Raw genomic sequence first — 27,784 nt, 5'->3', positions numbered from 1 at the left:
TACAAAATAAACATATAATGAAAACTTTTGTCTGAAGTATAAATAAACGTAGGTTAAAAAACTGTCAAAATAGGTGCAATTTGGGTACCCTGACGTTATATCTCTGCACTTAATTTTCAAAGGTTACATAGTTAATATTATTGCGTCTTATACATTCAGTTATCTCAAAGATTTATGCGAAACCTATTTTAAGAGGTAAAATATGCAAAACAATACTCAGTCAATAAAATTTACGAGTTTATTTGACTTTGAAAGAACATTTCATTTTAACTGCTGTAAAAAAACAACAGTAAATATTACATAGACTTAAAATTAAATTCTTTGCAAAGTCAAATGAACTCTTAACTAATAAAATAAACAAAGTAAACTTATGTAGAATTGTGAAGTAACATAAATTTGGTACAAATTTTGGTAACAAAGAATTATTCAAAACAATCTTGACATATAGTTGTACATATAAAGAATGAAATATGTTTCATAGACTATGATCCTTATATCATTTGCATAAAAAATATTATGAATTCTCATCTCAATGTAGCCTATTTGCACTGACACAACACAAGACAATCATCAGTCAAGATTTTATTTGTAGAATGACCACAATAATCTTTGACAAACCTGAAATGTAGTTTAAACTTAGAGATTGTGGTATTTTCTACAGGATTCTCAAAATATCAGTCAAATTAAGGAACAAAATTTGTCGTTTTAAACTTTGTCATCTCAAACTTTTCTCCTTATTCATGGATACTTTTCTTATTAATAATTCTTTGGTTTTAATCATTTTCACTTATTATACATCAATCAGTCAGCATTCCCTATAACAATTAATGCACTGAGTTGTGTTCTTAAAAGTTGAATACCACACACATTTATTGACTCTAATCTTATTTAATTAGGATGGTTCTGTCCAGCTTCAACCACCAATAAAACTGACCTCCATGAAATAGCCAGAAGTGCTGAAAGTGGTGTTTAACAACAATCAATCAATCTAACCTAACATCTTTACCTTAGTTTATGGCAGTACATTCATCAAACTTTTAAATAATAAAATTGAGAATGGAAATGGGGAATGTGTCAAAGAGACAACAACCCGACCAAATTAAAAAGAACAGCAGAGGGTCACCAACAGGTCTTCAATGTAGCGAAAAATTCTCGCACCCAGAGGCGTCCTTCAGCTGGCCCCTAAACAAATATATACTAGTCCAGTGATAATGAACGCCATACTAATTTCCAAATTGTACACAAGAAACTAAAATTAAAATAATACAAGACTAACAAAGGCCAGAGGCTCCTGACTTGGGACAGGCGCAAAAATGCGGTGGGGTTTAACATGTTTGTGAGATCTCAACCCTCCCCCTATACCTCTAACCAATGTAGTGAAGTAAACGCATAACAATACGCACATTAAAATTCAGTTCAAGAGAAGTCCGATAATAATGCATTTATGTCAGGCATTTGAAATGACATAAAGTTCTACACAAAAAATCTGATAAAGACATTGCAAAGGCCAAAGAAATCCAGAAAATTAAATATTTATCTATATGTAAAATCAATCATTAATAATTATCACAGTGATCAACACATAATCAAATTGTTTTATAATACCGGTATCTAATTTTTTTATGAATCTATATCAACAAGTCATCCAGTTCTTTCCATAATACTACAGGTTCTGGATGTTTTCTCTGCTTTAAATAGGAATCCATCTTTCCATCAAATAAACCAAAAATTCCACCTGTAAAAAACTTTTGGTTTTAATTTATAATCAAATTGACATTATTTCATAAGTCAGTTTGAATACCTGTTAGTATATACAAATTGAGTTCACAGCAATAACGTGAGGAAGTTTCATAACGTTATGTGTTATGGACCGAGAGCTTTTTTTTTAATGAAAACCACTCTAAATTTGATTTTACTCAGCAATGTCAGCATTAAATGAAAGTCTGAAGAACTAAATAGATTATTAGAAAACTAAGGTTCCAACTCTCAGCAGAAAAATTTACCAAAGGTTGCTTTTGCTAATCTTAATAAAAGTTCCTTTTGGTCAAACAGCTCCTAACTTTTTTGCATAGCTTAACAGCCCTAGTATTGAATGTTCCTGATGAAGCCGAAGGTAAATCCAGAAAGGTATTTAAGACTGAACAAATCTATAAAGAGTTATCTATATGCCAAAGTGAAATTGGTTAAATAAGAGGCTGAAGATCTTAGGTACAAACACATACACTAAAGATCTGCTAAAATCATATAGCCTTATAAATGTATAGACTATATACCTGTATCACGAAATGATTCACTTTATTAATTTAAAAAAAGTTTCAGTTTAAATAAGCCAGTCAGGAAGTTGTCCTCTGTTATTTCTAGATGTTTGTTATTGTTTGTGGAAATTGGTTTCATATATTTACCTGTATGTATGAATAAAATTCTGTTTCCTTGGAACCTTTCTGGATTTGATGAAAGTTCTTGCACTAGCCCATTTGCTCCTTTGCCAGAGTAACAAGGATCTAATATAATACCAGTACTTCTACTCACTGACTGTATAAATTCTAAAAAAAAAATTACTATTAAATTTCATTCTTGGGCTACTGATTTTCATTGTTTTTGTGAATGACTTTCTGAACTAAATAAACAACTTCAGACATGAATTTGCATATTCAATCTTTAAAAAACCTAAATTGTACGACTTTTTGTCTATCTTGAAAAATTAGTTTTGATGAATGAAAGTCAGACATCCAATGATTAATGATATGTGTCAGATGATGAAGTGTTCATTTTCCATCTTCATAATTTTCATACAAAAAAAAAATCGTATTATGCTTTATTACTATTTTATTTCAAAAGAATTAATTAACAATTGAAAGTACATTTGTACCATTTTTTTAATGTTATTGTTTTCTTTAAGTGACAAGCTTATGGACCAATTAACACCTTTGATGATCATTTATCTGGCGGAGAACATTTTAGCGCATTGATTGGACATATGAGGGGGAAAAATCAGACGTTTTAGTGTCAAAGTAGAACTCATTTAAGAACCAGATTTTTAACCCTTTTTGCAAAAATTAAATTGTCAATGCCCATTTTAGCAAAATGTTTTTAACCCATTCTAATAAATGACATATAATAAATATAAGACTTTAATAGAATCAAGACAGCACAATATAAAACATATCATGTCCATTAAAATACAGCACTAAAAGTCTAAAAGATTAATTCAAATGTTCTTGTCTGGAATTCAAGTCATAGAGAAGGTACGTAATTGGCTCTGGAGACAACTTTTGCTCATTATAATGGGCATGGAGCAACTCTTGACAATTAATTGTTCATTTGAATTACACAGAACTTTTTCCCAAAGCTCAAGTAAGAACATAGAACCGTCAGTTACATAGTATTTGGTCAGATAATCTGTGAATTGGACACATCTCTTGTTTGTTTTTCCATGATGAACATATAAACAACTTTTGAATAAATTACTGTTCATGGTTATAGTGGGCAGAATCAATTTGCGCCAATTGCAGTTTTGAAAAGGTATTAATTGCGCCACTCTCTTTTATTTTGATGGTATTAATTGCGCCAATAAATGAAATGAAATTGCGCCACATTTACCTGTAAATATTTTTTACCTATATCATAAAGGCTGTACATGTTTTACCTATATCATACCTGTACTATAATTAACCTTTCCACTTAAGTTTTAACTGAACACTCATCAAATTTTAGTAAACTCACCAAAAAAATTGTTTAGTAATAGAATATTTTTTCACGAGTCAATATGTCAAGATGTACAGTTAAGTCGTGTTGTGCTAGTATATTCACAGATGAATCGTGTACAATTATTTTGAATGGAGAATTAGATCATATTCATACAACTTTATACTATACATGGCTTTAAGAATAGACATTATATTCCCTTAGTATGTTGTCTGTTGTCGTCAAAATCAGAAGCGTGTTACAAGAAAATGTTTCCCTTACTTGGTGAAAGTTGCAAGAAGATTAATCTGACCTCGAATAATACTCCCATTCATCTAGATTTTGAAGATAAAATGCACAAAACAGTAAGAGACCTCTTTCAAGACGTCGTTTTTAAGTCATGTGGATTTCATCTTGCTCATGAAAAGTATCAACAACTAATGAGTGGATAAGTAAGCAGAAGGGAATATTTTTTTTAAAACTATATATGTACGAGCAGAGACATATAATACATTACATATGTCTCTGGTACGAGTAAAAGTTTTAATTCAGCATATGTTTTGTTGTTAAAATGACTTTAACCCGCCAGTCGGTAAACTGCCGGTCCATAGCCCCTCGAGCATAGCCCGTATAAAGGAGGCGGGCAGTCAATCATTAAGTGGTTATATATAAACAAAAATAAATAAAGTTGGCGAAATAAGTTGATTATTTTATTGGCGCAAATGATACCTATAGTTTTGAAAATAAGGTGGCGCAAAAGAAGTATTGGCGCAATTAAGTTGTGGCGCAAATGAGTTACTTTTTGGCGCAAAAAGATATCGCCCGTTATAGTGAGGCGAGTATTTATTCAACCAGGTAAGTTTTTGCTAAAATGGTCTATCGAAAATACAGGTAAACAAATTAAAACTGCTAAATGCGCTCTAATGTCGGCCCTAAAAAGGCCTTTAGTAGTTTTAAAAAAAGAGTAGGTCCAGTAAGATCCCTTTTTGGCCCCAAAATATAGCAGTTTTACAAAATTGTTAAAATGTTAACTTTTAGTTATGCATTGGACAGTAGAATGCTTCTGCTACATAAATATGAGCTGTGTTTTGACAATACAATGCACATATATCGGGTACTAGCACCATAAAGTCATGCTGAATTACTGAAATCTTCACAATTCTAGCATTTTAGTTAAATTTTGGACAGTTTTCGTGTAAAACGAAAGTGGCCGCATTCGTGTTCATCCTTAATATTAAAATGTAAGTTGTATTTTATGATAATACATAACATATATAAAGGTTGAGGATGAACACGGATGCGGCCACTTTCGTTTTTAACAAAAACGATCTGAAAATTGACATTTTTCGGCATATTTGGTAGATTTTTCACATTTGAGCTTGAATCGGATCATTTTTAAAGACTAAATCAGTTAAAATCTTTTACATAAACTAATTGATTCAAATGTAATAGACACTTAAGTGTTTAAAAAGTGGTCGAAATCTTTTGTCAGATGAACCTGAAATTTGAGGCCAAAATTGGTACTTACTGGACCTACTCCTTTGCTAAAATGTCCTGCACCTCATTTAGCCACTGATTTTTCAAACTCAATTTTTAAAATTAGTGTCATCACTTCTGATTACAAGTGTGCAATATTTAAACTGTTCACTTTGCAATTTCCTCCAGTTGAGACAAGGTGTAAGCATAGATGAATGAGATAATTTCCTAAAGCAATAATTGAATTAAAAATTTGATTGAAAGTTGTCAGTAATGAAAGATGAACAAGTAAATGAAAATGAACACCTTAATTTGCAATGTCCCACAAATCATAATGTAAATTCTTTAAACAACATATGATTATTTACATGATTTCAAATTTTTCACTTGATTTTTTTGGGGGACAAACCATTGACAGGTTGCAGTTACAGTGAGGGTCTGGATGATGATCCTTCATTTCTGTATTCTTTAAAATTTTAAGTAATTTAAAAAAAAAAATCTATTTCATGTCCATTATTCTCTATTCTATATATTTTGTGTCCATTTTTTTTATATTCATCATATTTTAGCACTAGATTATTCTCTTTGTTTTGGGGGGAGGGGGTCTATTTTTCCAGTTTTCATGGATGGCTTTCTAAACTAGATATGCAACAAGAATTTACATATTTTACTTTAAAAAAACAAAATTGTACGACTTTTTTTTATCATGAAAAATTATTTTTGATGAATTAAAGTCAGACACTCGATGATTGATGATATGCGATGATGAAGTGTTAATTTTCTATTTCTGATTTTTTGTTCTCAGAAAACTTAACACCACAAATTCAAGAACCCACCATATGTTGCTCATATAATGAAAATTGATACAAACAAATAAAAGAACTTAATGAAGATGAAGACTCAAATATGTTTTGACACAATCATTAGCAATGTGTTTAAATAGAGTTGACTTCAGTGTAAAATTTCAAGACAGATCTTCATCTTTTTAAAACCACTATAAACAAGTTGTTAGTACCTTTTTTTTTATCTGTTAATGTCAATCTAATTTCAGCTTTTTTTATAAAAAAAAAATCGTCCAATTTGATACATATATAAAAAACAGGAAATGCATGACAACTGATGAACCTGATATTCCCGTTTTTCCAGTGGATGAGTCTATTACGTTTTTGACACGAATGTTGAAACTTATTTTCGTATCACGTGTTTGCATTTTTTTCTTTATATCAGTTTTCTTGCTTGAAGATCATTATTCACCAAGTTTACTGAAATTAAGAAAGAGGTACCATATCTGTTTCTTCTTCTTGTTTGTGAAATGAAGATTTAGTTTCGTCTTTATCCATGGACACAACCCCCCTTTTAGGAAATTATTAGACGATGTCATGCGATGTTTATGACAGCTGAGCAATAATATTTCATAGAAGTAAATTTTAAGAAATGATTTCAAAATAGCATACCAAACATATTGTTTATAGAAAGTTGAAATATTTTTTTTTTTGCATATTTTCTGTCTTTAAGTCATATGAAACGAGTGACTGGTGAATAATAATGTTTATCCAATTCTTGATCCAATGCATGTATTTATCTATAACTTAGTCTTCTGTGCACGATTTTATCATTTATTAAGCAAATGTATCTTATAATCAGCAATTTTTTTTCTCTCTGTTTGTGATGATGGGAAAATATGGCTGCTCATTACTTGTCATGTTTGAAGCCGAAGTTTACCGATTGTCACCTTATAGTCAACAATCAACAAAGAAGCATGGATATTGAGCATGTGTTTAACATGTACAATCTATTAATAGTTTATTGCAGTGACAGATCCATGCGTATTGCCATCACAGGATTTTTACGAGAAGGGTCACACTAAAGTCACTTTGCATACGGAAAATCTGTCTGCAAATTGCTTCCTGGAAGCAAGCAATTAAAAAATAGTAAACTTCTCCTTAATGTGGACAAATTAGAGAATTTCTTCAGAAAAAAGTAAATGTACACAAGTTTAAGAATGAAAACTATCCATTTTGTTATAAAAAAAACATATGCATCATTTTTCTTTAATTTGAGGTTTCATATCGTCGCTGGGCTTCTAAAATGTCGCATATGACTTTTTTGGCTAAAAATACTTTTTGACACCAATGGTCTCAGCCGGAGGAAATCTTTGGTATAACAAAATAGCATACAGTTAGACCAATCAAAGTGTGTGAAATCAGACATATTACAAAATTGCCAATGTCAGTTGTTTGTAAAGTTTACTTCCAAAATGTTGTATGAAAACTTGAAAATCGTTGTAGAATGGCTTTGGGAAAAAAATAATTGTACATTTCTTTATTTCTGTGAAAATAGTTTAAGTTCTTATTTCATTGCTATTTACAAAAATGTTCAAGTTCACATACAACATTTTGGAAGCATGAATTTTGCCAAAATTTTCAAAGCCTGTTTGTGAGATATTTTTTTATTGAAAAATTTGTAATATACAACATTTTAGAAGCCCAGCTACGATATGACTTTAAAAGATTTTTTTTTTTTAAATTTCCCGACAGACCGACCCGACTTTTTCATGGGAAAATCTGTAAACCAACAAATTAAAAACCCTGGCCTAATATAAGTAAAATGACAATCAGTGTAAAAGCAAGTAACTGGTTTTCATATTTCTATTCTATTTAGGAATAAAGGCATTTGACACTTAATATATAACTACAAACTGAAAATATGTCCCTCAGTATATATTTTTATTTTATTAACAAACCTTGTTCTTCAGGAGTAGATAAACCATATCCAAGTCCTTTGTAACCATCAACAATATCTATTATGTCGTTAGCACAAACTGAATCACCAAGTCCTACTTCTTTTAATGTGTCGTTGATGTGATCAATAAATGATTGTTTGTTATCAGAAACTGTTATTGCATGTATTCTGTATTCAAAATAAGTTTTATTAACTAAAGATAAATGTGTAAATAATTGATAAAAAAATAATTCTAATATTCTAAAATATATGTTAAATAGGAAATATGGTATGATTGCCTGCATACAAGACAACTCCCCATATTTTCACATTGTACATTTCACTTTTAACTTTTTGTATGTACATGAATTTATATTTCCTCTTCTAACAGGCTTCTTATACAGCCTGTTGAATGAAAATAAGTTTATCCATCTACAGGTCAAACTGTCTTGCACAATAAACATTACTTTTTGTTGCTGTAAAATCTCCTGCTTGCTCGTCCACTCTTGTGCAGGAGTATAGAATCTCCCGCATTCAGATATTTTAACCTGGAATTACATGCATGCGGTATGGGCTTTGCTCATTGTTGAAGGCTGTACGGGGACCTATAGTTGTTAATGTCTGTGTCATTTTGGTCTCTTGTGAACAGTTGTCTCATTGGCAATCATACCACATCTTCTTTTTTATTTTTGTAGTTCTCTGGCTTTTCCGGAGTCTAAATATATATATATTAAATATTTATCATATCATCTTAGTTAAAATTTAATGGTTAAATCAGTAATCTATACCATTACCTGAGTTTTGATTGGTTTAGATAGTTAGCTATAGAAAGTCCTGCTGCTGTTCCACCACTTCCACAGGCAAACACAATATCATCAAAGTCTTCTAAAAGTCCCTAAATAATTATCAACGGTATCAATAAAAAGGTATTCTTGTTCATTTGACGTCTAATCCATTTGTCATTTTTAAACAATAAAATATGTTTAAACTAAACTAACGAAATTCTGACAGAAATATATAACATATATGATATATTAGAAATGTTAATACCTGAGAGATCATTTCTTGGAATGCTGTAAGATATCCATATAATCCTACAACATTTGATCCACCAATCGGTACCAAGTAAGAATCTTCTCCTGTTTCATTCCTATAAAATAAAATAACTGTCAATGGGAGATAACTCCAAACATAATGTCAACAGTAATAGCTCTGTTATTTTTCTGTTTGATATATACATATATATCAGTATATAAAAATAAACTTTTCATACCAATGTTTGTTAAGTTAAAAACCAAAGATGACTTTCTGTACTAAGAATCAAATAGTATTAACACAACACAAAAACATTTACATATAATATACAGAGTACATGTACCGGTACTAATTTCCAAGGTAACTTAGGTTTCAGATTTTTCTGACAAAAAACTTTAAAGAAAAGAACTTTTAACTGGATTTTCACTACATCTGTCAGTTTTGTAGTTCAAAGGTAAGTTTGATTAAGAACATGAAGAAAAGTACATTGTATAACAACCATTTAGTCCAGTAAAAGTGTCAAACTAAGTGTCATTGGAATATGTCCACCAAACTTATGGATTAACTTGAATAAAGCACCTTATTCAGCTAAATGATTTAAAACCTTAAAATCTTTGGGACAAGTATATATAGTACTGGAATCCTTTCATGAAACACATTTTTAAGATTTGCATAACAGTTAGCTTTTTTTTAACACTGCAAGTTGAATCTTTGAGTTAGATTGATAATATTTCCAAATGCCAATTGACTTAATGTTAATAACAAAACCATGCAGAACATTTAGGACAATGTAATTACAAATCTGGTAAGTAGTCAAATTCAGTAGGTCACATTCCTGAAAAGGGAAGGGTATTGTAGTTACGACATAAGGAACATATCCGCTATCGTCTGTGAAAGGGTTATTCCAAAAATAAAATGCATAAACCTTTCAGTGTGTATGTTGGTTATGGAGGGAATTTGTTATGAAAAAGCTCATACGTTACATACTTACTTGATGTGATCTGCTAGTTTTTCCATCCTTGGTTTTATGTCTATCACATATTTGCTTGTCTTTGGTATTAAATACATACTAGCACCACTCATTTTGTCCAATAAAACATTTCCTTCAAATGTTACATTGGCACTGCAATCTTTGTATTCAAGTTTACCTGTTTTACTTTCTATTGATTCCATTGTATAAGGCTGTCAAAGAAATAAATTTACAACATAAATTTAGTTCTTTTCCTGGAAGAGCATACAAACATAGTTGGCAGATGATATGAAACAATGCTGATTTTTACAAATCACTCTTTTTATTTTATTTGAACAATTGTAAGTACAGATGTGATGTTCCACTTTCTTTTTTCATTTGTTTTCTTGTTTTGTTTTCATTTACAACTTTTTTTGTAGTTTTTCTTTGTTTTGGAGGGGCTTTTTAGTTTGAGGTCAAATATCATTTTTGATAATCACATAAATCTATTTAACTAAATATTGATAGGCAACATGAAGTTACATTCATCATTCTTATTAATCTTTATTCAACCTAAACCACTTTTGTAAAGAATATCACAAAAATAATAATGAAAATAAGTATATAAAATACTGAGAAACACAGGACAATACCTCTTTCTAGGCATTATTAATCAGCAGTCTCGCTTTGTTCTATTAATAAAGTTATAAATACAATATCCTTACCACTTCTGGACTTCTTAACAAAAGATGACACTTCAACCCAAGCTGTGCTGCAGCTACTGCTGTAGACCTGGCAAAATTAGACTGAATACTACCACAAGTGATGACATTCTTACAGCCTTTGTCAATGGCATCAGCAAATAAAAACTCAAGTTTTCTGACCTGAAAAGAAGCCACTGATAATTCAGTACCACTGGACTGACTCTAAACATTTTATGTTTATATATATTGAATCCTTTTTTCAACGAGTTTTATTTTAGCTGATTTCTTTTCATCTTTGTCAACTAGTTTTTATTTTAAGAGATTGATTAAATTCCTTTTTGTTTGATTTAAAATACCACTGGTAAAATACATAAAAATATTGTCATATTCATTTGAGCTAATCATACTTATTACCATAACTATCTGACATGTCTGATGATTCAGTCTTAATTTTCAACTGGTTTTTAAGTTGGTAATGTTATACTGTTACAGCATTCATGACATTGTCCTATTTTGGAGGAGAAATTAGCACTTTCAATCATGTTTACATCATTCTTTATATGTCTGTCTAAAGTCAATAATAGCCAGAAGTCGGTGGTTGTCAGTTGTTGCCATCTGTCATAAATTCTTCTTCTTATTATGTAAACAGTATAGCAAATTATAGTTGTTTCCATCCACACACTTTTGTCTTAAGTTGAATGTTGTCTAATTGAATATCATAACACCATGACCATATTGGCAGACATATCCTTTCTTCATATCAAAATATGACAAAAATTCAATGTTCAGATGAGCTTAAACATTGTTAAAGGTAACAAATGAATATCAACACACCTTATTACCTGACAATGTTGACCCAGTCATATCAACACACCTTATTACCTGACAATGTTGACCCAGTCAATATCAACACACCTTATTACCTGACAATGTTGACCCAGTCAATATCAACACACCTTATTACCTGACAATGTCATATGAATGTTGACCCAGTCAATATCAACACACCTTATTACCTGACAATGTTGACCCAGTCATATCAACACACCTTATTACCTGACAATGTTGACCCAGTCAATATCAACACACCTTATTACCTGACAATGTTGACCCAGTCATATCAACACACCTTATTACCTGACAATGTTCACACAGTCATATCAACACACCTTATTACCTGACAATGTTGACCGAGTCAATATCAACACACCTTATTACCTGACAATGTTGACCCAGTCAATATCAACACACCTTATTACCTGACAATGTTGACCCAGTCATATCAACACACCTTATTACCTGACAATGTTGACCCAGTCAATATCAACACACCTTATTACCTGACAATGTTGACCCAGTCATATCAACACACCTTATTACCTGACAATGTTCACACAGTCATATCAACACACCTTATTACCTGACAATGTTGACTCTATCAATATCAACACACCTTATTACCTGACAATGTTGACCCAGTCAATATCAACACACCTTATTACCTGACAATGTTGACCCAGTCATATCATCACACCTTATTACCTGACAATGTTGACCCAGTCAATATCAACACACCTTATTACCTGACAATGTTGACCCAGTCATATCAACACACCTTATTACCTGACAATGTTGACCCAGTCATATCATCTCTCTTGATGTAAACTTTAAAACCACTGGGTACATTTGGAAGTCTCCACTCATGGATTGGTGTATTCATATTACCAAGCTGAAAAAGATTTGAAATTTTGTGAGTGTTTTCAACAAAATCATGAAAATTCTAGGTTTTTAACCATTAATTAAATCTGGCAACATCATCTGGACGGAGAAAAAAACAAGAGGCTCTCAAGAGCCTGAATCGCTCACCTAGATTTTTTGGTATTTATCTTTCGTTGAAGAGTTTAAGTGTCCAATTTCATCGTAGTTTGTTTTTTTGGTTTAATGTATATTAATAAGTGTTTGAAAATGCAGTTTTTAGTCATACTTTCTTCAAAAGCAAAAGAAAAAGGTGTTTGGTGTGAGATTTTGAAGTTTGTTAGGTTTTCAAAAGGTGATTAACTGCTTGCATGCGCAGTTGACTTGAAGATGCTTACATGATAAACAAATTGTGTAAAATTGTCCTTAAAGGGCAATAACTCTTTAAGGAGTCAATTGACAATTTTGGTCATACTAACTTATTTGTAGATCTTACTTTGCTGAACATTTTTGCTGTTTACAGTTTATCTTTATCTACAATAATATTCAAGATAATAACCAACTAGAGGCTCTCAAGAGCCTGTGTCGCTCACCTTGGTCTATGTGCATATTAACAATGGACACCGTAATACTATTCAAGATAATAACCAAAAACTGCAAAATTTCCTTAAAATTACCAATTTAGTGGCAGCAACCCAACAATGGGTTATCAGATTCATCTGAAAATTTCAAGGCTGATAGAACACTACCTTATGAACACTTTAATCCCCTGTCGATTTGCTATAACTGCTTTTTTTTTTTAGATATAAGCCAAAAACTGCATTTTACCCCTGTGTTCTATTTTTAGCCATGGCGGCCATGTTTTTGGACGAAACAGAAAATAAAACACAAACTTTATTCTAGATACCCTAAGGATCATTCAGCTTAAGTTTGGTTGGAATTGGTTCTCTAGTTTCAGAGGAGAAGATGTTTGAAATAGTTTGCACCAGACGGACTAAGACGACGACGACAGACGACGCCAAGTGATGGCTAAGCTCACAGATCCTTAGGAAAGGTGAGCCAAAAAAGGATTTTTGATTACAATCAGTGTAATTTTAGTTAATGTAACTGACCATACGTATACCTTTGAGCATTAGCTGTCAAATTAATAAGACAAATCTAACATTGTCTAATACATGTAATATTTTGTTAATATTGTGACTGAGATTGGAGCTTAATAATATATATGCCCCTTTTAAGATCTTCATAGTTGTTTGTTGTAAGTAAGCTATTCCCTTACTCTTATATTTTGATAGCCCCATCGGAAGTAATTACGACTGGACACAATTACGAACGATCTCAAATGTTTTCCCTCTGAACTCATATTTGTTTATGACTATCAATAAATGTTTCTATAGTAAAACCCTATTAAAATTCCCTTGTTTTCATGATATTATTTAAGTGCACTTGGTGAATGTTGATGATGTTGACAAAAGCGTTCTAAAATTATTGTAAGAATGACAAACTCCCCTGGAAATTATATAAAATAACACATAAAGGTAAGTGCATATTGCCTTCTTTTGTTATTATATATAGAAAGAAAAATATCTCCGATTCTGTTCATATGTGTGATGCCTGTTATCTTGCCAAAATAAACCCACACTTGACGTTTTTTAGACTCTTGTGACACTATTTATGGTGAAAGGAAAATATGTTAACTTTATTGAAATGTCCAGAGAACTCCGAAAGAAATGTTGACCTATATAAAAAAAAATCATAGATGATTGAAAGAATCACCACTGAAATGAAAAAACTTGAATGCAGTGCTCCTTAAAACTTACATAAAACCAATACAAATACGAAATCTTTCCTTTAACATGGCAGACATTTCGTCTTCAACCACTTCTGAAGTAATTGAAGTAAAATACAAACTTGTGCATCTTATTTTCCTCAGACTGGAAACGAGTTTGAAATTAAGAAAAATGTATGTTTTATCAATCTAGACTGTTGTCATTGATTTCTTCTGCAAGATATATTAAATATTGCTGTTCTAAATTGGGTCCATATGTGACTAACTTGACCCGTAAAACAAGGTCACGCAAATCTTACTAATGTATCCTCACATGAATAGAAATAGTCTACATTATAAACATGATAAATAAAATATTAATCACATTTCAAAAATCGTTTGTAATTGTGTCCGCTGAGGCTATAAGATAATGAGTGAGTGCAGAAATTAAGCTATTTTAGTTTGAAACAAAAACTTATATTGTCATTGATAAAAAAAAAATCAAGTGTGCAGCAATTAATAGACAACTTTTGAGTTCGATGCATTTCCTTAAAAACTTTGGTTTTAATGAACATCAAGCGTTATAATTATTTGGACTAGTATAATTCCTGAACCAGCAAGAGTCTCTCCTCAAACCTTGATCTGTATTTGTTATCTTGTTTATCTGTAGACTGTATTCACACAAAGATCTACATTTAGATGATGGGGGATAGGACCTTTATCGGGACTCCGGGATCGGGTGTTTTTAAGTTCGGGATTTCGGGATTGACCCTTTCGGGATCCGGGAATCCTTTTTTTCTAATTTCGGGACTCCGGGATCGGGTGTTTTTAAGTTCGGGATTTCGGGATTGACCCTTTCGGGATCCGGGAATCCTTTTTTTCTAATTTCGGGACGTCGGGATTTACTTTATTTAAATTCGGGACCTCGGGATTTCGTTTTTTTAAGTCCGGGATTTCGGGATCAGTACCCCTCCTATCCCCCCTCTTAGATGCTTACCCTCACAAAATATTTAGGAATGTGTGACAGTCTGTTACACCAGTTTGGTGGTGAAAATGGTGTCAAAACTGATGCCATGGTGTCAATTGCATGTACAGTTTATGTTGTTTTATGAGGTAAACATCATTTTTGCAAATGCTGCATTATCTGATATGTCCTAAATAAAATGATTTGTCTCCCTTGAATAGTTTTTTCGGGATACCTCTATTTGTTTGGCCTCGGGTCTTTTCTTTGACAATTTACTTAAAAGTTCTGAGAGAGAAAAAATGAGCAATCATCACCTGTGTTTGAAGTTGAGACTTAGTGGCTGTTGTTTAAGCTCTGAGCAAACTGTTTGAGTGAAGGTGTCATGCCACAAAGTTTCCAACACCCTTACAAATCAAGTTAAATAATACTGAAAACGAAAAGTGCAGCAAACTGGTGACAAGATGGCGGGAAACTTTGAATTGCTAAATTTGATAGGCAGCGGAACTTTTGGCCAAGCCTGGCTTGCAAGAAACAAAAAAGATAATTCAAAATGTGTGATTAAAGTAGTAAAAATTCTAAAAATGTCTGAAGGTGAACTCGATCAAGCTCTGACGGAGGTATCGGTTCTAGCAAGATGTAAAAACACAAACATTATAAAGTATCTTGATGCCTTTGTTGATGAAGGGTCTCTGAAAATAGTAATGGAATATGCAGATGGAGGTATAATTTGACTAGCTATTAAGGATCGTCATAACAAATAGACAAATATGGCCGTATTTTCACCTCAAAAACTGCTCTGGGTACAATTTTAAGGCCTGGCATCCACTACTGGCACTAGATATATTAAAGCAGAAACATATATATTAACATTAACGTTATATATGTTCCCAGATTAAAGTTAAATGCATTTTGTGTTTCAGAAAGAAAAAAAAACGTCTTTGGATTTAGATGGGCATTTTTTTCCTTCCTGCAGGAGGTGTTAAACACCTGAATTGCATTTAATACTGTCCACTCAGTAACTACCTTTTAAGTCACCTATAAATGTGTAAGGTCTGAACATAGAATTATGTGAAACAAAAATCGCAAAAACATTGCACAGAAAATAAAAATCAGAAATATCAATGAAAAAAGTACTAGAAGTTATTACTCTGCTGTTCTTGGATATCATGCAGTCCTAGTCATGAACAAGAATACCTGGTGGTCACCTTTTAACATGTTTAATGTCCCCTAGTTGCATCTGATATGGAAAAAAATATATATTAATAGTAAATTTTATAGCAATTAATATCCTTGGAACACATAATTTAAAAAAAAATCTGCAGACTCACTGAATTAGACTATTTACATGAGCAACAGGATGGGTGCCACATGTGGAGCAGGATCTGCTTACCCTTGCAGAGCACCTGAGATCACCCAAATTTTTTGGTGGGGTTTGTGTTTCTTAAATTTTAGTTTTCTATGTTGTGTATTGTGTTCTATTATTTGTCTGTTTGTCTTTTTCTTTTTTAGCCATGCATGGTGTTGTCAGTTTATTTAGATCTATGAGTTTGACTGACTGTCCCTCTGGTATCTTTCGATCCTCTTTATAAAAAAAAATCTGCCGACTGACTTATAATTTAGTCCTGATTTAATTTATAATTAAATGCAGTACAAGCACAAGAAATGAAAAATAGATTTGCCATGCTGCATTTAAAGCAAAAAAAGAAATTGCCTTTTAAGATGCATAATTTTTTGGACTAACTTAACTCCAAAACATATAAACATGATAAATGAGCTGAAATGGAAAAAAAAACATACATAACATACAAGTCTAACAAAGGCCAGAGGCTCCTGACTTGCCAGGGACAGTGGCCAAACATGTGGCGGGTTAAACATGTTTTCAAGCATTTTGGTGCGCTCATACTTCTCCATTTCTAGCATATATATATCTAAAGATTGATGTAAACAAGAAAAATCAAAAAATTTGACAAATATACATATTTTGTCAGAGTTTGTTGGTTCTCCTGATTGTGCATTAGTTTGTAGTATTTTATTGTCATTTTCATCATGTTTGTAGAGATATATGATTTCTAAAGTTAAAAAAGTTAATTAAAAAAAATCACAAATGTATTATTTTTTATTTGCAGGAGATCTGCACAAAAGAATTGTTAACCAGAAAGGGATACATTTTGGTAAGGAGGTAAGCAATTTACCATGTAAAGTATGCATTTCTGAGCTGTAAACATAACAATTTTTAACCTTTGGTCTTTCAGCATGTTCAGCAAAGGAAATAGAGGGAGAACAAATTGAGAACTGTTAGTTAGACAGCTTTTGATTTCTATGTAAATTTTTCAGTATAATTCTTTTTTAAGCTTACATCATAAATTTACATGTTTTTCGACACAAACATCTGTAAGTGTATTTATAATTTACTTGTAAAACATGTTGATGTTCATTCATAATTTTCAATCTCTCTCATGTAATCGTAACATGTTAAATAAGGTCATGACCCTCAGTTTGAGATACATGATAAACTTTTTGGTGGCGATTATATAATTAGTCATCATTTTTTCTATTAAATGTAAAATTAGAAAAATTGAATATTTTTTCTTTTCAGGCAATTCTTGATTGGTTTGTACAGATCTGCTTTGCATTGAAGTATATACATTCACAGAATATTCTACATAGAGGTATTTAAAAGGATAACAAAAATTAAGTATTGTTTGACCAAGGATTAGTATACAAATCCTTGGTTTGACAAAGAATCATATTGTTATAAATAACAAAAGATGTTCAGTAAACCTGATATAAACAGCATTGAAAAGAAGCAGATCCATCCATTTTGAAAAGTTTGGATTCCAACACCCTCAACACTGAAACATCAAAAAAAAAAAAAATACCCCTAGACTTGCCAATGTTGAATTAGTTTTAGCTTAGCCTAGATAATTTTGTTTACCTATTATTAAGATAAAAAATAAATATTGATATCTTTAATATTTCAGACTTGAAGACACAGAATATATTTCTTACATCACAGAATGTGGTAAAGATTGGAGATTTTGGAATAGCAAGAGTTTTAAGAGACAGTGCAGATTGTGCTATGACAGCTATTGGAACACCTTTTTACCTGAGTCCAGAAATATGCCAGAAAAAGCCGTATCCTTAACTAAATTAAAATTTGAAATACCTCCATGTACAATCATAAATAAGTTAAGTAAACAGACTTTACATTCATGACATTAATGTTGTAACTGGTCACAAAAATATAAAATTTTCAAACTTTTCCATTAAAACATACACAGAAGCCAAAGTTGGCACATCAAAGTTTGATACCAATGCAATATTAACATTTCTGCAACAAATAGTTTTATTCTGAACAGTAGTTAAGGCATTCATGACAAATTTTTATACCCCCGCTTTTTATACCCCCGCTTTAAAAAAGGGGGGGTATACTGTTTTACCTCTGTCTGTCAGTCCGTCCGTCCGTCCGTCAGTCCGTCTGTCAGTCAGTCCGTCCCATGAAACTTTCGTCACATTTTTCTCAGGAACTACACATCCACCCTTTCTGTAATTTGGTATCAACATTTATATATGTCAGCCATACCGTGTGATGCGTTTTCAGATTCATCACTTGACAACTTCCTGTTTACCGAACACTTGTCTGATTTTACACATGATAGCCAAGTTGAAAATTTTCGTCACATTTTTCTCAGGAACTACAATACAAGGATTTCTGAAATTTGGTTTCAGGATTTATATAAGTCAGCTATACCGTGTGATGCGTTTTCAGATTCATCAATCGACAACTTCCTGTTTACCGAACACTTTTATGATTTTACACATGATAGCCAAGTTGAAAATTTTCGTCACATTTATCTCAGGAACTACAATACAAGGATTTCTGAAATTTGGTTTCAGGATTTATATAAGTCAGCTATACCGTGTGATGCGTTTTCAGATTCATCACTCGACTACTTCCTGTTTACCGAACACTTGTATGATTTTACACATGATAACCAAGTTAAAAATTTTCGTCACATTTTTCTCAGGAAATACAATACAAGGATTTCTGAAATTTGGTTTCAGGATTTTTATAAGTCAGCTATACCGTGTGATGCGTTTTCAGATTCATCACTCGACAACTTCCTGTTTACCGAACACTTGCATATTTTTACACTATTAATATTATCCACTTGCGGCGGGGGTATTATCAGTGAGCAGTAGCTCGCAGTTTCACTTGTTATTTCTGAATTCATTGCAATATGTTGGTGCCATGTTGGTTTTGAAATCTTTAAAACATTTAAATACATGAATATACAAATTTAAAAAAGTAGGTAAAACAAATTCTTCATACTGCAAAAATTTCATTCTACTGAAATGGGTGAATCAACTCATATATTAGTACACTTAAAGTTGAAATAAAATGGAGTGAAAACAGTGCACTGTAAATTCAATGTCATAATCTGGTGATATTTAATTTTAAGTTAAATACAGTTTAAAGATACACTAGAAAGTATGCTGTATAAAATAATCAAAATTTGCCTGTTTATACAGTTCAATTTTCGCGAAAGCCATCCCAAACTCCAAACACCGAGTTTTTTGCTGGTGTGACACCAGGAAACTCCGACATCACTCCCTAAATTGTCGGAGAAATTTGGGAGTATTCCCTCCGACTTCCGCGTAAATCCATTACCTTTTGTTTATTGTATTAGCGATATCTCTCCCAGTCTGGAGTGACGCGGTGTCACACCAGGTAATTAATTGCCCTAATCCTTCTGATCTATGCCGGCACTCGACAGTCAAGGTATGCGAGATTTCTACTGTAATTAAACAATTGTATTTCCTGTCTATTGATTATCAGGTTATATCTGATTGCTTAAAACAAATGAAAGATTAAAATAAAAGTCAAAACGTTGTTGTTAATTCTTTCAATTACACTGTACATTTAAATCAAGTTGAAAAAAAACTATATTTGATTTTGACTTCCGTTTTTTATCAGTAAATAAATATTTAATTTACTAAAAGAGATATAATTGTGTAACAATAAACGGAGACTAATGTTGAATAAATTAGGACAGTTTAAAGAAAAATTACACGTCTCAAAGTTTTTTATACAAGTAAAACAGAAAATATTATTCACTATCTGTTATGCTAATAAGTTTCCATTTCCATTTCCATTTTACGATTACAAAATAAAAGTTTTAAAAAGCAAAAGATTGTTGTTAATGCTTTCAATTGCAGTAAAGTTTTATAAAAAAAAATCTATACTTGATTATGATCTCTTGTTCTTTTTATCGGTAATTTATATAACTTGTGAAAATAGACGGAAATTAACGCTGAAGTTATAAAATGTGAGAAAAAAAGAAAATTACGTGTCTTTAAACTTGTATATGCAAGAAAAAAAGAAAATACTATTCACAATTCGCTATGCTTAATAAGTCTACGGCATTTTCTCTTCACAATTTGTTAGCATTACTTTAGGATAAATAATACATTTCGGCTACAACAGGAATACTTCTATAGCTGCATCAAATCGTCGTTGCATAATATTCATTTACGCACAATGAATGTAAACTTTTGTGTTGTATTTAGAACAGTAATCTTTAAATATTTCTAAACCAATAAATTGCCGTGGGAAGACGATACGCAACTCAGTGATCAACAGTGCGTGGTTGAACTTGAACTTGACTTCGCTCACAATATTGAATGCTAAAAATAGTGACATCAATTTTGTCCACGAGATTTTTATTTGGCGGGAATTAGTATCATGTAACAGTTAACTCAGGTGACCTTTCTGGATAACCGTGGGAAAATTCATTCAAGGTTTAAACTTGCTTTGTAATGATTGACATAAATTTGTGTGCGTTAAGATTGAGGCTCTAGAAGGTCCTTTTACAATTGATTAACCGGATTCTAAATTATATTCCTTTTCTGAATAAACCAACATCAGCCTTTTATTTTTACGTTTCTCAGTCAACAGAGGACATAAAACCGGACATTATTTATATGTCTATAGTCAACACTATATATTAATGGTATATGAAAACAGGATGCATGTTCATGATGGGCGTTGGTAGAGACCTCTGTGAAAATTTGTCGATCGTTAAAATCCGACCTATTTTTTTTTTTACATATTTCTTTCTTGTAGAACACTATATAATTTCATTTTAATATTCTATTGTATAAATTGTTGAACTACTTCTTTTTATATTTCGGCGAGGAGTTTTAACGAGCAGTAAACTACGGATTGCGCCAATCCAATTTTATTTTAAATAATTAAAGATCAATAACAGATTAAAAACACATGATTTCTTTTCTCCATATAATTAAATAAGGTTGTGATTATTGTGTTGTGTCTTCTCAGTATTTATGAATATAGGGCTGCCACATTGCATACAAAACTATTTGTCACTTTACAGTTTCTTTTTAAAATTCAAATATTTCAAGTCGGAAATTTTATTCTACCGAGGTAGTGAAACATAATATTTTACATTTCAAAATAAATTGAAAGTAACAGAGTTCACTTGTTGATCCGATAAATTAACTCTTGGGTTTAATTTAGATTGGACAAATTACCGTAAATCATCATTTTGTTTTAAGCCAGTTGATATTAATTTTATAATATTGAACTATTAATGAACCGAATATTGCTCACTGAGTAGGTCATAAAAGGTTCTAATTGTGGTAAAATCGTCTTTGTTGAAAAAAACAAAAATTATGACCTGATCGGACTATAATGAAAATACAAAATAAGTGTTTTATTCGTATTTTTATACGTCTGTACACTGTATGTCATATGACAATGGCATGGGCATATACATACAAGAATAATAATCTTATTTTAAATAGAAATGTCACACTTTTATCTGACAATGAAAGGACATTTAAATAACGTAATTAAATCGATTAAATGTACAAAGGTAATAAATCTGGCTAATCCGATGATGTTGTCACGCGTCATTAATTTTCAGATCATCCGATGGGCAATAAACCAATTAACAGCCACGTGGTGTTGGGAGAGAATCTTTGGAGGAAATTGGGAGTATAATCCGTGATTCGCGGTGTCACACCGCTACACTCGGAAATCGGTGTTTAGAGTTCGCGATTACATACTCTCTGGGCGTACTGTAAATAAAAAATCAAAATGAAATTGGTTGACACTGTTGATTTAGGACTTTAACGATATCAGATATAACCACAAAAGTGATATGTGGGCCCTTGGATGTGTCCTTTATGAGATGTGTACCCTTCATGTACCTTTCAATGCAAAGGATTTTGATTCTTTGGTGATGAAGATAATGACAGGCCAGTTTGATCCTTTACCAAGGTACAGTACATATTATATATAAAGGAGATTCAGTGATAATAGTATGAAATTGAACTTTTGTTTTTGTCATTAACATAGTGCTTTTTTCAAACAAGTAAAATCATGTATCTGAGATTATTTGCAAGCAGAAAAAAATTCTGATACATGGAGTTTTGTTTTAATGATTAAAGAGCAGAAGAAGTATTATGTGACCAGAAAGACATTTAAGTACTATTAAGAAAAATGAAAAGAATATATAAATTTGTTAATTTATTGAAAAGAAATATAAACAAATGATGTGACCATTCTTTTAAACTTGGTGACGATAAATTAATTAATTAATAGATTGTGAAATTAAATTATCTGGGTTATCTCCCATATTTAATTGGTAAAAATTTAAGATAATTTTTTGTTGTTGAAAAAACACAAAAAAATTATACATGCCAGTTTGCATTCTTGTGGAATACATACATACTACATGTACCTTAAAATCTGTTGATGATGAGTCAGTTACTGAATGATTTTGTCTGATTATAACATCAACATGTATTAAAAGTCAGAAAATGTCTGACTTGTGATTATTTTAATATTAAATTTTAACTATTAAAGCAGTATGATTTTTGTCTCTAATGGTTGATGAAATATGATGTTAATATAAGCCAATCCAGGAAAGACAAGAAATAATTAAGACATCAATTAGGATTTTACTAAAGTTTAAAAGATAATCATGTGATTAGCAACTATTTGTATTGATAATTAATTGGTCTCACTGAGGACAAAAATATCAATGAAAGTTACCTCATCTGAGAATTGTATGATATCACAGTGACAGTAACTTTACTTTCTATTTCAGTCACTTTGGTACCACCATAAGATACCTGTGTACCAGATTACTTGACAAAGACCCAGATAAAAGGCTTTCGGCAAATGAAGCTTTGAATTTTTCACCTTTGAAGACATTTGTACAAAGATATCAACCAATCAAAAGAAAAATTCCAACACTGGCCGTGAGACGGTTTTCCAGTAATTCTGAGAATAAAACAATCAGGAGAAGATCAGGTTCAGACAATTTTAAACCCATGAAAAAAGAAGAAAAGAGTGTCAAGAAGTCAATGAACTTAGACAATCAGGACCAGGCCATTAGAAAGCAAAGCGATCCTTTACGTAGCATACAGGTTCAGGAGAAGTTTACCAGACGGCCAAGTATTCGAGCAGAATGTCCAAGCCCCAAAAAGAATAGCATTGACTGGATGTCTGATAAAGAAAATGTAAATACCTTACAATTATGATTGAACACTGAATCTGATAAAAAATATCTCTTCTTTAACCCATGTGCTATTTTCACATTTATTGATCGTTTTGAGAAAAAATATTTCTCCTCACAAGTGAAATATTTGTTCTCTACAAATAATTGATTAAAATCTAGTTATGATGTAAAATTTTCTTGATTTCTTCTGAATTTCCCATTGTGACTTCATGAAAAAGGGTGACCTTGTCTGATGACGTCACATATAAAGAACACAACTATCATAGCCAAGCAGCTGCTCTAAAAAGTTATACAATGTATTTGATTCAAGCAACTATAGTATAGATAAAAAGATATTTTCTGTTGTAGATAGATCCTAGGCGGCTTATTGGTAATAAGACCTATCAAGTGAAATATCCTAAATTCCGTCGATTTTCATTGGCTACTCCAAGGATTAAAAGAATTGTCTCTCAGCAAAGATCTTCTGTTTCAACAGATGAACAAGACAAATGCAAACAGTTTAAGGTAATAAAAACAAAAAATATACAGGCTTCACAAAAAAGAAGCATGAAGCATGCCATCAACATTCAAATCGTTAAATTTTAATTAAAAACCATCAAATTTTCAGAAAATGTTTCAAAAATGCACATAAATAAATAATTTAATTACTTATGTAATAGACATAGGCACACAAAAGATATGATTGATCACAGATTTGTATGCCCCACCTACGATAGTAGAGGGGCATTATGTTTTCTGGTCTGTGGGTCTGTTCGTCCGTCCGTTCGTCCCACTTCAGGTTAAAGTTTTTGGTCAAGGTAGTTTTTGATGAAGTTGAAGTCCAATCAACTTGAAACTTAGTACACATGTGCCCTATGATATGATCTTTCTAATTTTAATGCCAAATTAGAGTTTTTACCCCAATTTCACAGTCCACTGAACATAGAAAATGATTGTGCGAGTGGGGCATCCATGTACTTGGGACACATTCTTGTTTTTATTGAAATTCTTACAAACGCCATGCAAGGGCCTGCATGGAAATACCCTCTGTGTGTCCTTCTGGTCTTGTTAGCACTCTCACAGGCACATTTCTTGCCAGATTTTTATAAAACTTAAACTATAGGTATATATCAGCAATATCTCTGATAAGTTTAATAATGATTGACTATCAACTTTTAAAACAGTTATATATATCCCCCTTGGAAATATTTGATTTATGGAAAACAACCTTATTATTGCTCTCACAGGAATACGTCTTGATAGATTTTTATAAAACTTATACTCCAAATATCTCCAAAGAGTTTTATAATGGTGGACAATCAACTTGTGTGCCCCACTTCGGGGCATTATGTTTTTCTGTCTGTCCCACTTCATGTTAAAGTTTTTGTTCGAGGTAAGTTTTTGATTAAGTGAAAGTCCAATCAACTTCAAACTTAGTACACATTTTCACTATGATATGATCTTTCTAATTTTAAAACTATAGTTTTGACCCCAATTTCACGGTCCACTGAACATAGAAAATGATAGTGCAAGTGAGGCATCCTTGTTTTAAAAGGGTAATGCCCCTTGGAAATATTAAATTAATGGAAAATGGCCTGGTTATTTCTCTCACATGTACACTTCTTGCCAGATGTTTATGAAACTTGATACTAAAGGTTAATATCAGCAATATCTCAAACAAGTTCTGTAATGGTAGATAACCGAAATTTTTTAAAAGAGTTGTGCCCTTAGGAATATAAAATATGTGCAAAGTTGGGGACATTGGGATGCTGTTCTCTCATAAGATGATTTATCAGTTGCTTTTCACCTTTCAGGAAGAATGTGTACGATCAGTTTTATACAGAAATATAGAAAGAGAAAGTAGACAGTCATCACATCCTTCTGATAGCAATAAAGAACAAGAAAATACTACTGTCGATGAAAGCATTGATGATGAAGTATTCAGTGATGCTAGCTTGGTGTTGGCCTCTTTGGAGGAAAGTCAGCAAACTGTAGTCAATGTAGCTAAAAGAGCATCTGTTGAAAGTGGTTGCCGAGGTCCATTGGAAAATGGCCGAAGGATGTCTGGTGGAAATAATCGTAGAGCTTCGATCGAAAGTAATTTAAAAAGAATGTCTCTGGAGAAAGGAAGAAGAGAATCGGTAGACAATGGTAGAAGGCATTCAGTGGAGAATAGCAGGAGAGCTTCAATTGAAAGTAATTTGAAGTTTTCGAAGGAAAACAGAAGAGTGTCCCTGGAGAAAGGAAGAAGAGAGTCTGTTGAAAATAGTAGAAGGTCTTCAATTGAAAGTGGCAAAAGAGCTTCAATTGAAAATGGTCCAAAGGCATGTAGAGGGAATGACCGAAGAAAATCTGTTGAGAATAAACAAAGATCTAGTTTTGATAATCGTCCTAAAACAGCTGCTAAACTTCAGAGAAGGCCTACAGTGGATAAAAATTATCGTAGAGTTTCTGGGTCAGAAGGTTGTTTAGTCGTACCTAACCCTGCCGCAGAAGATCCAAAGACTATACGAAGGTCATGCTCCTATGATGCCATCAGGAATGAAAAAGAAAGCTTAAATGTGGGAGACAGTTCATCATCCTTAAATAAAAAGAAAAAATCAGAATCAGAAACATTTTTAGTGAATAAACCACCTTCTGGATCCCTTGATAATTCAATTTCTGGTGAGGATAAAAATATTGTTCTTAAGGTAGTGCCTAGCATATTAACCAACAGAAAACAGAAAATTGTTAAAATATTTATGATGAATTTTAAATGTTAGTTAATTAAAATTCAGCATATTTAAATAAAAGAAACTAAACTGTCATGTACTACATTATGAGGTGTTTAAATTGCTATTTATTTACATTTTGAATTAGAACTGCACAATTTGCAAACACTAGAACAATTTGAGTCAATGAATATGCGTTGATAAGAAATAATCTGTCTCTGACATTGCGCATGCAATTTTGGGGGTATTTGTTTATTTTGTGATTTTATAATCTAGTATATTAATATTTGTGTATTTTCTCTGAATGTTATAGAGTTGCTTTATGATGTCTTTTCAGCTGCCAATGCTAAAGACACATCGTCGTCTGCTGATAAAGAGATGTCTAAGTATATCAACAAAGCATTATACATGTCCCTGCAGGACTATTTACAGTCACCCAATACAGCAAAAAACAAAGTGTTCAAGAGACTTGGGGACATTTTCGGAGAAGAAAAATTAGACGAAATTTTGGAAGTTTGTCGAGAATGTTTATACAACAATGATAATTATGACACATTTCATTCAATGTTGTCTGAGACAGATGTCATATGCCTACCTCTTGTTTTTCAGTATTTACAATTGGAAGGATCTCAGTAATGTGTTGTATTGAATGTTTCATTATTAAGGATTTTGTAATCATTTTTGAAGGGAATGGTTTGTATGTTTACACCTACCAAACCAATTCACCTGGTAAGATAGAAAAATTGTTCAATTGCAGAAAATCAAAAATGTTTGCAAGAATTGGGCATTAAAATTATTCCTGATAATGCTCAATTGATTTATCCTGTTGCAGTATGAAAAGTGTAATGTTGCTAATGCTGACTTCTATATTTGCCCTATATTTGGGGTCAAATAAGGGCCTTAATATTCCAAATTAATGTCTGAAATTTTCATATGGTATTATTGTGCAATACAAACTTTACGTATTTAACTTTGTTTTTCTTACAAATATATTTTTGATATCAGTCATGTATTTAGAGTAAATAGATATATATATTTATCATATTTTGCCCCTATTGGCAAAATATTTTCCTGTGATCTGAAATTTACATTTGCTATCAAAGATACTTATTTATTGTTTATCTTTATTGTAGTTATATTTATACAGTTTGTAGAATTGAATTTGGAAATTATTAAAAAATTGTTGAATATGTGAATGTTTTGTTTGTATGTTTTAGTATTAACAGACATGGGACATATTAATTACATTGGGTTGTTTTTTGTGTCAGTATTTGTGTACGGATTGGGCCTTATATTAGAGAGTTAAATATTTGTTGTATTCATTATTGGTGTTGCATGGCCTACTAGTACAAGGAATTTATGTGATGTAAAATTCACAGTAAAATGCCGACTTTAAATTTCCACCCAGTATATAGTATGCATATGAAATATTATCAGAAGCTGAATTCACAAATACCACTGGAAGCATTTGCTCAGTGATTGACTCATGGAAGGTTTTCTCACCATTTAGTCTATGTCATCCTAATTTTAGATTCACATCTGAAAC

At 31.8% G+C, this 27,784-nt stretch overlaps 2 protein-coding genes and 1 long non-coding RNA gene across 5 annotated transcripts in view; 2 read left to right on the top strand and 1 right to left on the bottom strand.

Moving 5' to 3' along the window:
- Window positions 1–16,213, bottom strand: LOC139516641 (uncharacterized). 3 transcript variants are annotated; one of them, XM_071306854.1, is made up of 9 exons: window positions 16,131–16,213; window positions 12,185–12,298; window positions 10,591–10,749; window positions 9,908–10,098; window positions 8,932–9,031; window positions 8,676–8,776; window positions 7,904–8,070; window positions 2,403–2,543; window positions 1–1,735 (listed from the first exon to the last, which is right to left on the bottom strand). In XM_071306854.1, exons 2-9 carry the CDS (start codon window positions 12,287–12,289, stop codon window positions 1,629–1,631), a joined length of 1,071 nt encoding a protein of 356 aa, XP_071162955.1. In that variant the 5' UTR covers window positions 12,290–12,298; window positions 16,131–16,213; the 3' UTR covers window positions 1–1,628. The 3 variants fall into 3 exon arrangements, with proteins under 3 accessions (XP_071162955.1, XP_071162954.1, XP_071162953.1); XM_071306853.1 differs by lacking the exon at window positions 16,131–16,213 and adding an exon at window positions 15,311–15,424; XM_071306852.1 differs by lacking the exon at window positions 16,131–16,213 and adding an exon at window positions 15,030–15,222.
- The window catches only part of LOC139516643 (uncharacterized), a 681,292-nt gene continuing 660,176 nt past the window's right edge, over window positions 6,669–27,784 (top strand). Inside the window, exon 1 of the long non-coding RNA XR_011662995.1 lies at window positions 6,669–6,986. This is a non-coding gene — a long non-coding RNA (uncharacterized lncRNA). The remainder of the gene's footprint in view (window positions 6,987–27,784) is intronic.
- On the top strand, window positions 15,458–27,429 carry LOC139516640 (serine/threonine-protein kinase Nek4-like). The gene is made up of 9 exons (XM_071306851.1): window positions 15,458–15,716; window positions 17,123–17,175; window positions 17,593–17,665; window positions 17,978–18,131; window positions 22,165–22,302; window positions 23,135–23,549; window positions 23,897–24,052; window positions 25,342–26,191; window positions 26,576–27,429. Exons 1-9 carry the CDS (start codon window positions 15,458–15,460, stop codon window positions 26,872–26,874), a joined length of 2,397 nt encoding a protein of 798 aa, XP_071162952.1. The 3' UTR covers window positions 26,875–27,429.

The sequence above is a fragment of the Mytilus edulis genome, chromosome 3 (assembly GCF_963676685.1).
Source record: "Mytilus edulis chromosome 3, xbMytEdul2.2, whole genome shotgun sequence".
Taxonomy (NCBI): domain Eukaryota; kingdom Metazoa; phylum Mollusca; class Bivalvia; order Mytilida; family Mytilidae; genus Mytilus; species Mytilus edulis.
Note: the sequence above shows the minus strand (reverse complement) of the source record. Positions and strands in the feature narration are given on the sequence as shown.

What these genes read in the sequence shown, in the direction of transcription:
- LOC139516640 (XM_071306851.1), top strand. Translation starts at nt 15,458, where the DNA reads ATGGCGGGAAACTTTGAATTGCTAAATTTGATAGGCAGCGGAACTTTT. An exon ending in AATGGAATATGCAGATGGAG is followed by an intron (nt 15,717 to 17,122) that starts GTATAATTTGAC and finishes TTTTATTTGCAG; the next exon opens with GAGATCTGCACAAAAGAATT. An exon ending in GAAATATGCCAGAAAAAGCC is followed by an intron (nt 18,132 to 22,164) that starts GTATCCTTAACT and finishes TAACGATATCAG; the next exon opens with ATATAACCACAAAAGTGATA.
- LOC139516641 (XM_071306852.1), bottom strand. Translation starts at nt 15,107, where the DNA reads ATGGCATCAGTTTTGACACCATTTTCACCACCAAACTGGTGTAACAGA. An exon ending in AAACTAGCAGATCACATCAA is followed by an intron (nt 9,032 to 9,907) that starts GTAAGTATGTAA and finishes TTTATTTTATAG; the next exon opens with GAATGAAACAGGAGAAGATT. An exon ending in AATTTTATTCATACATACAG is followed by an intron (nt 1,736 to 2,402) that starts GTAAATATATGA and finishes AGTTTTTTACAG; the next exon opens with GTGGAATTTTTGGTTTATTT.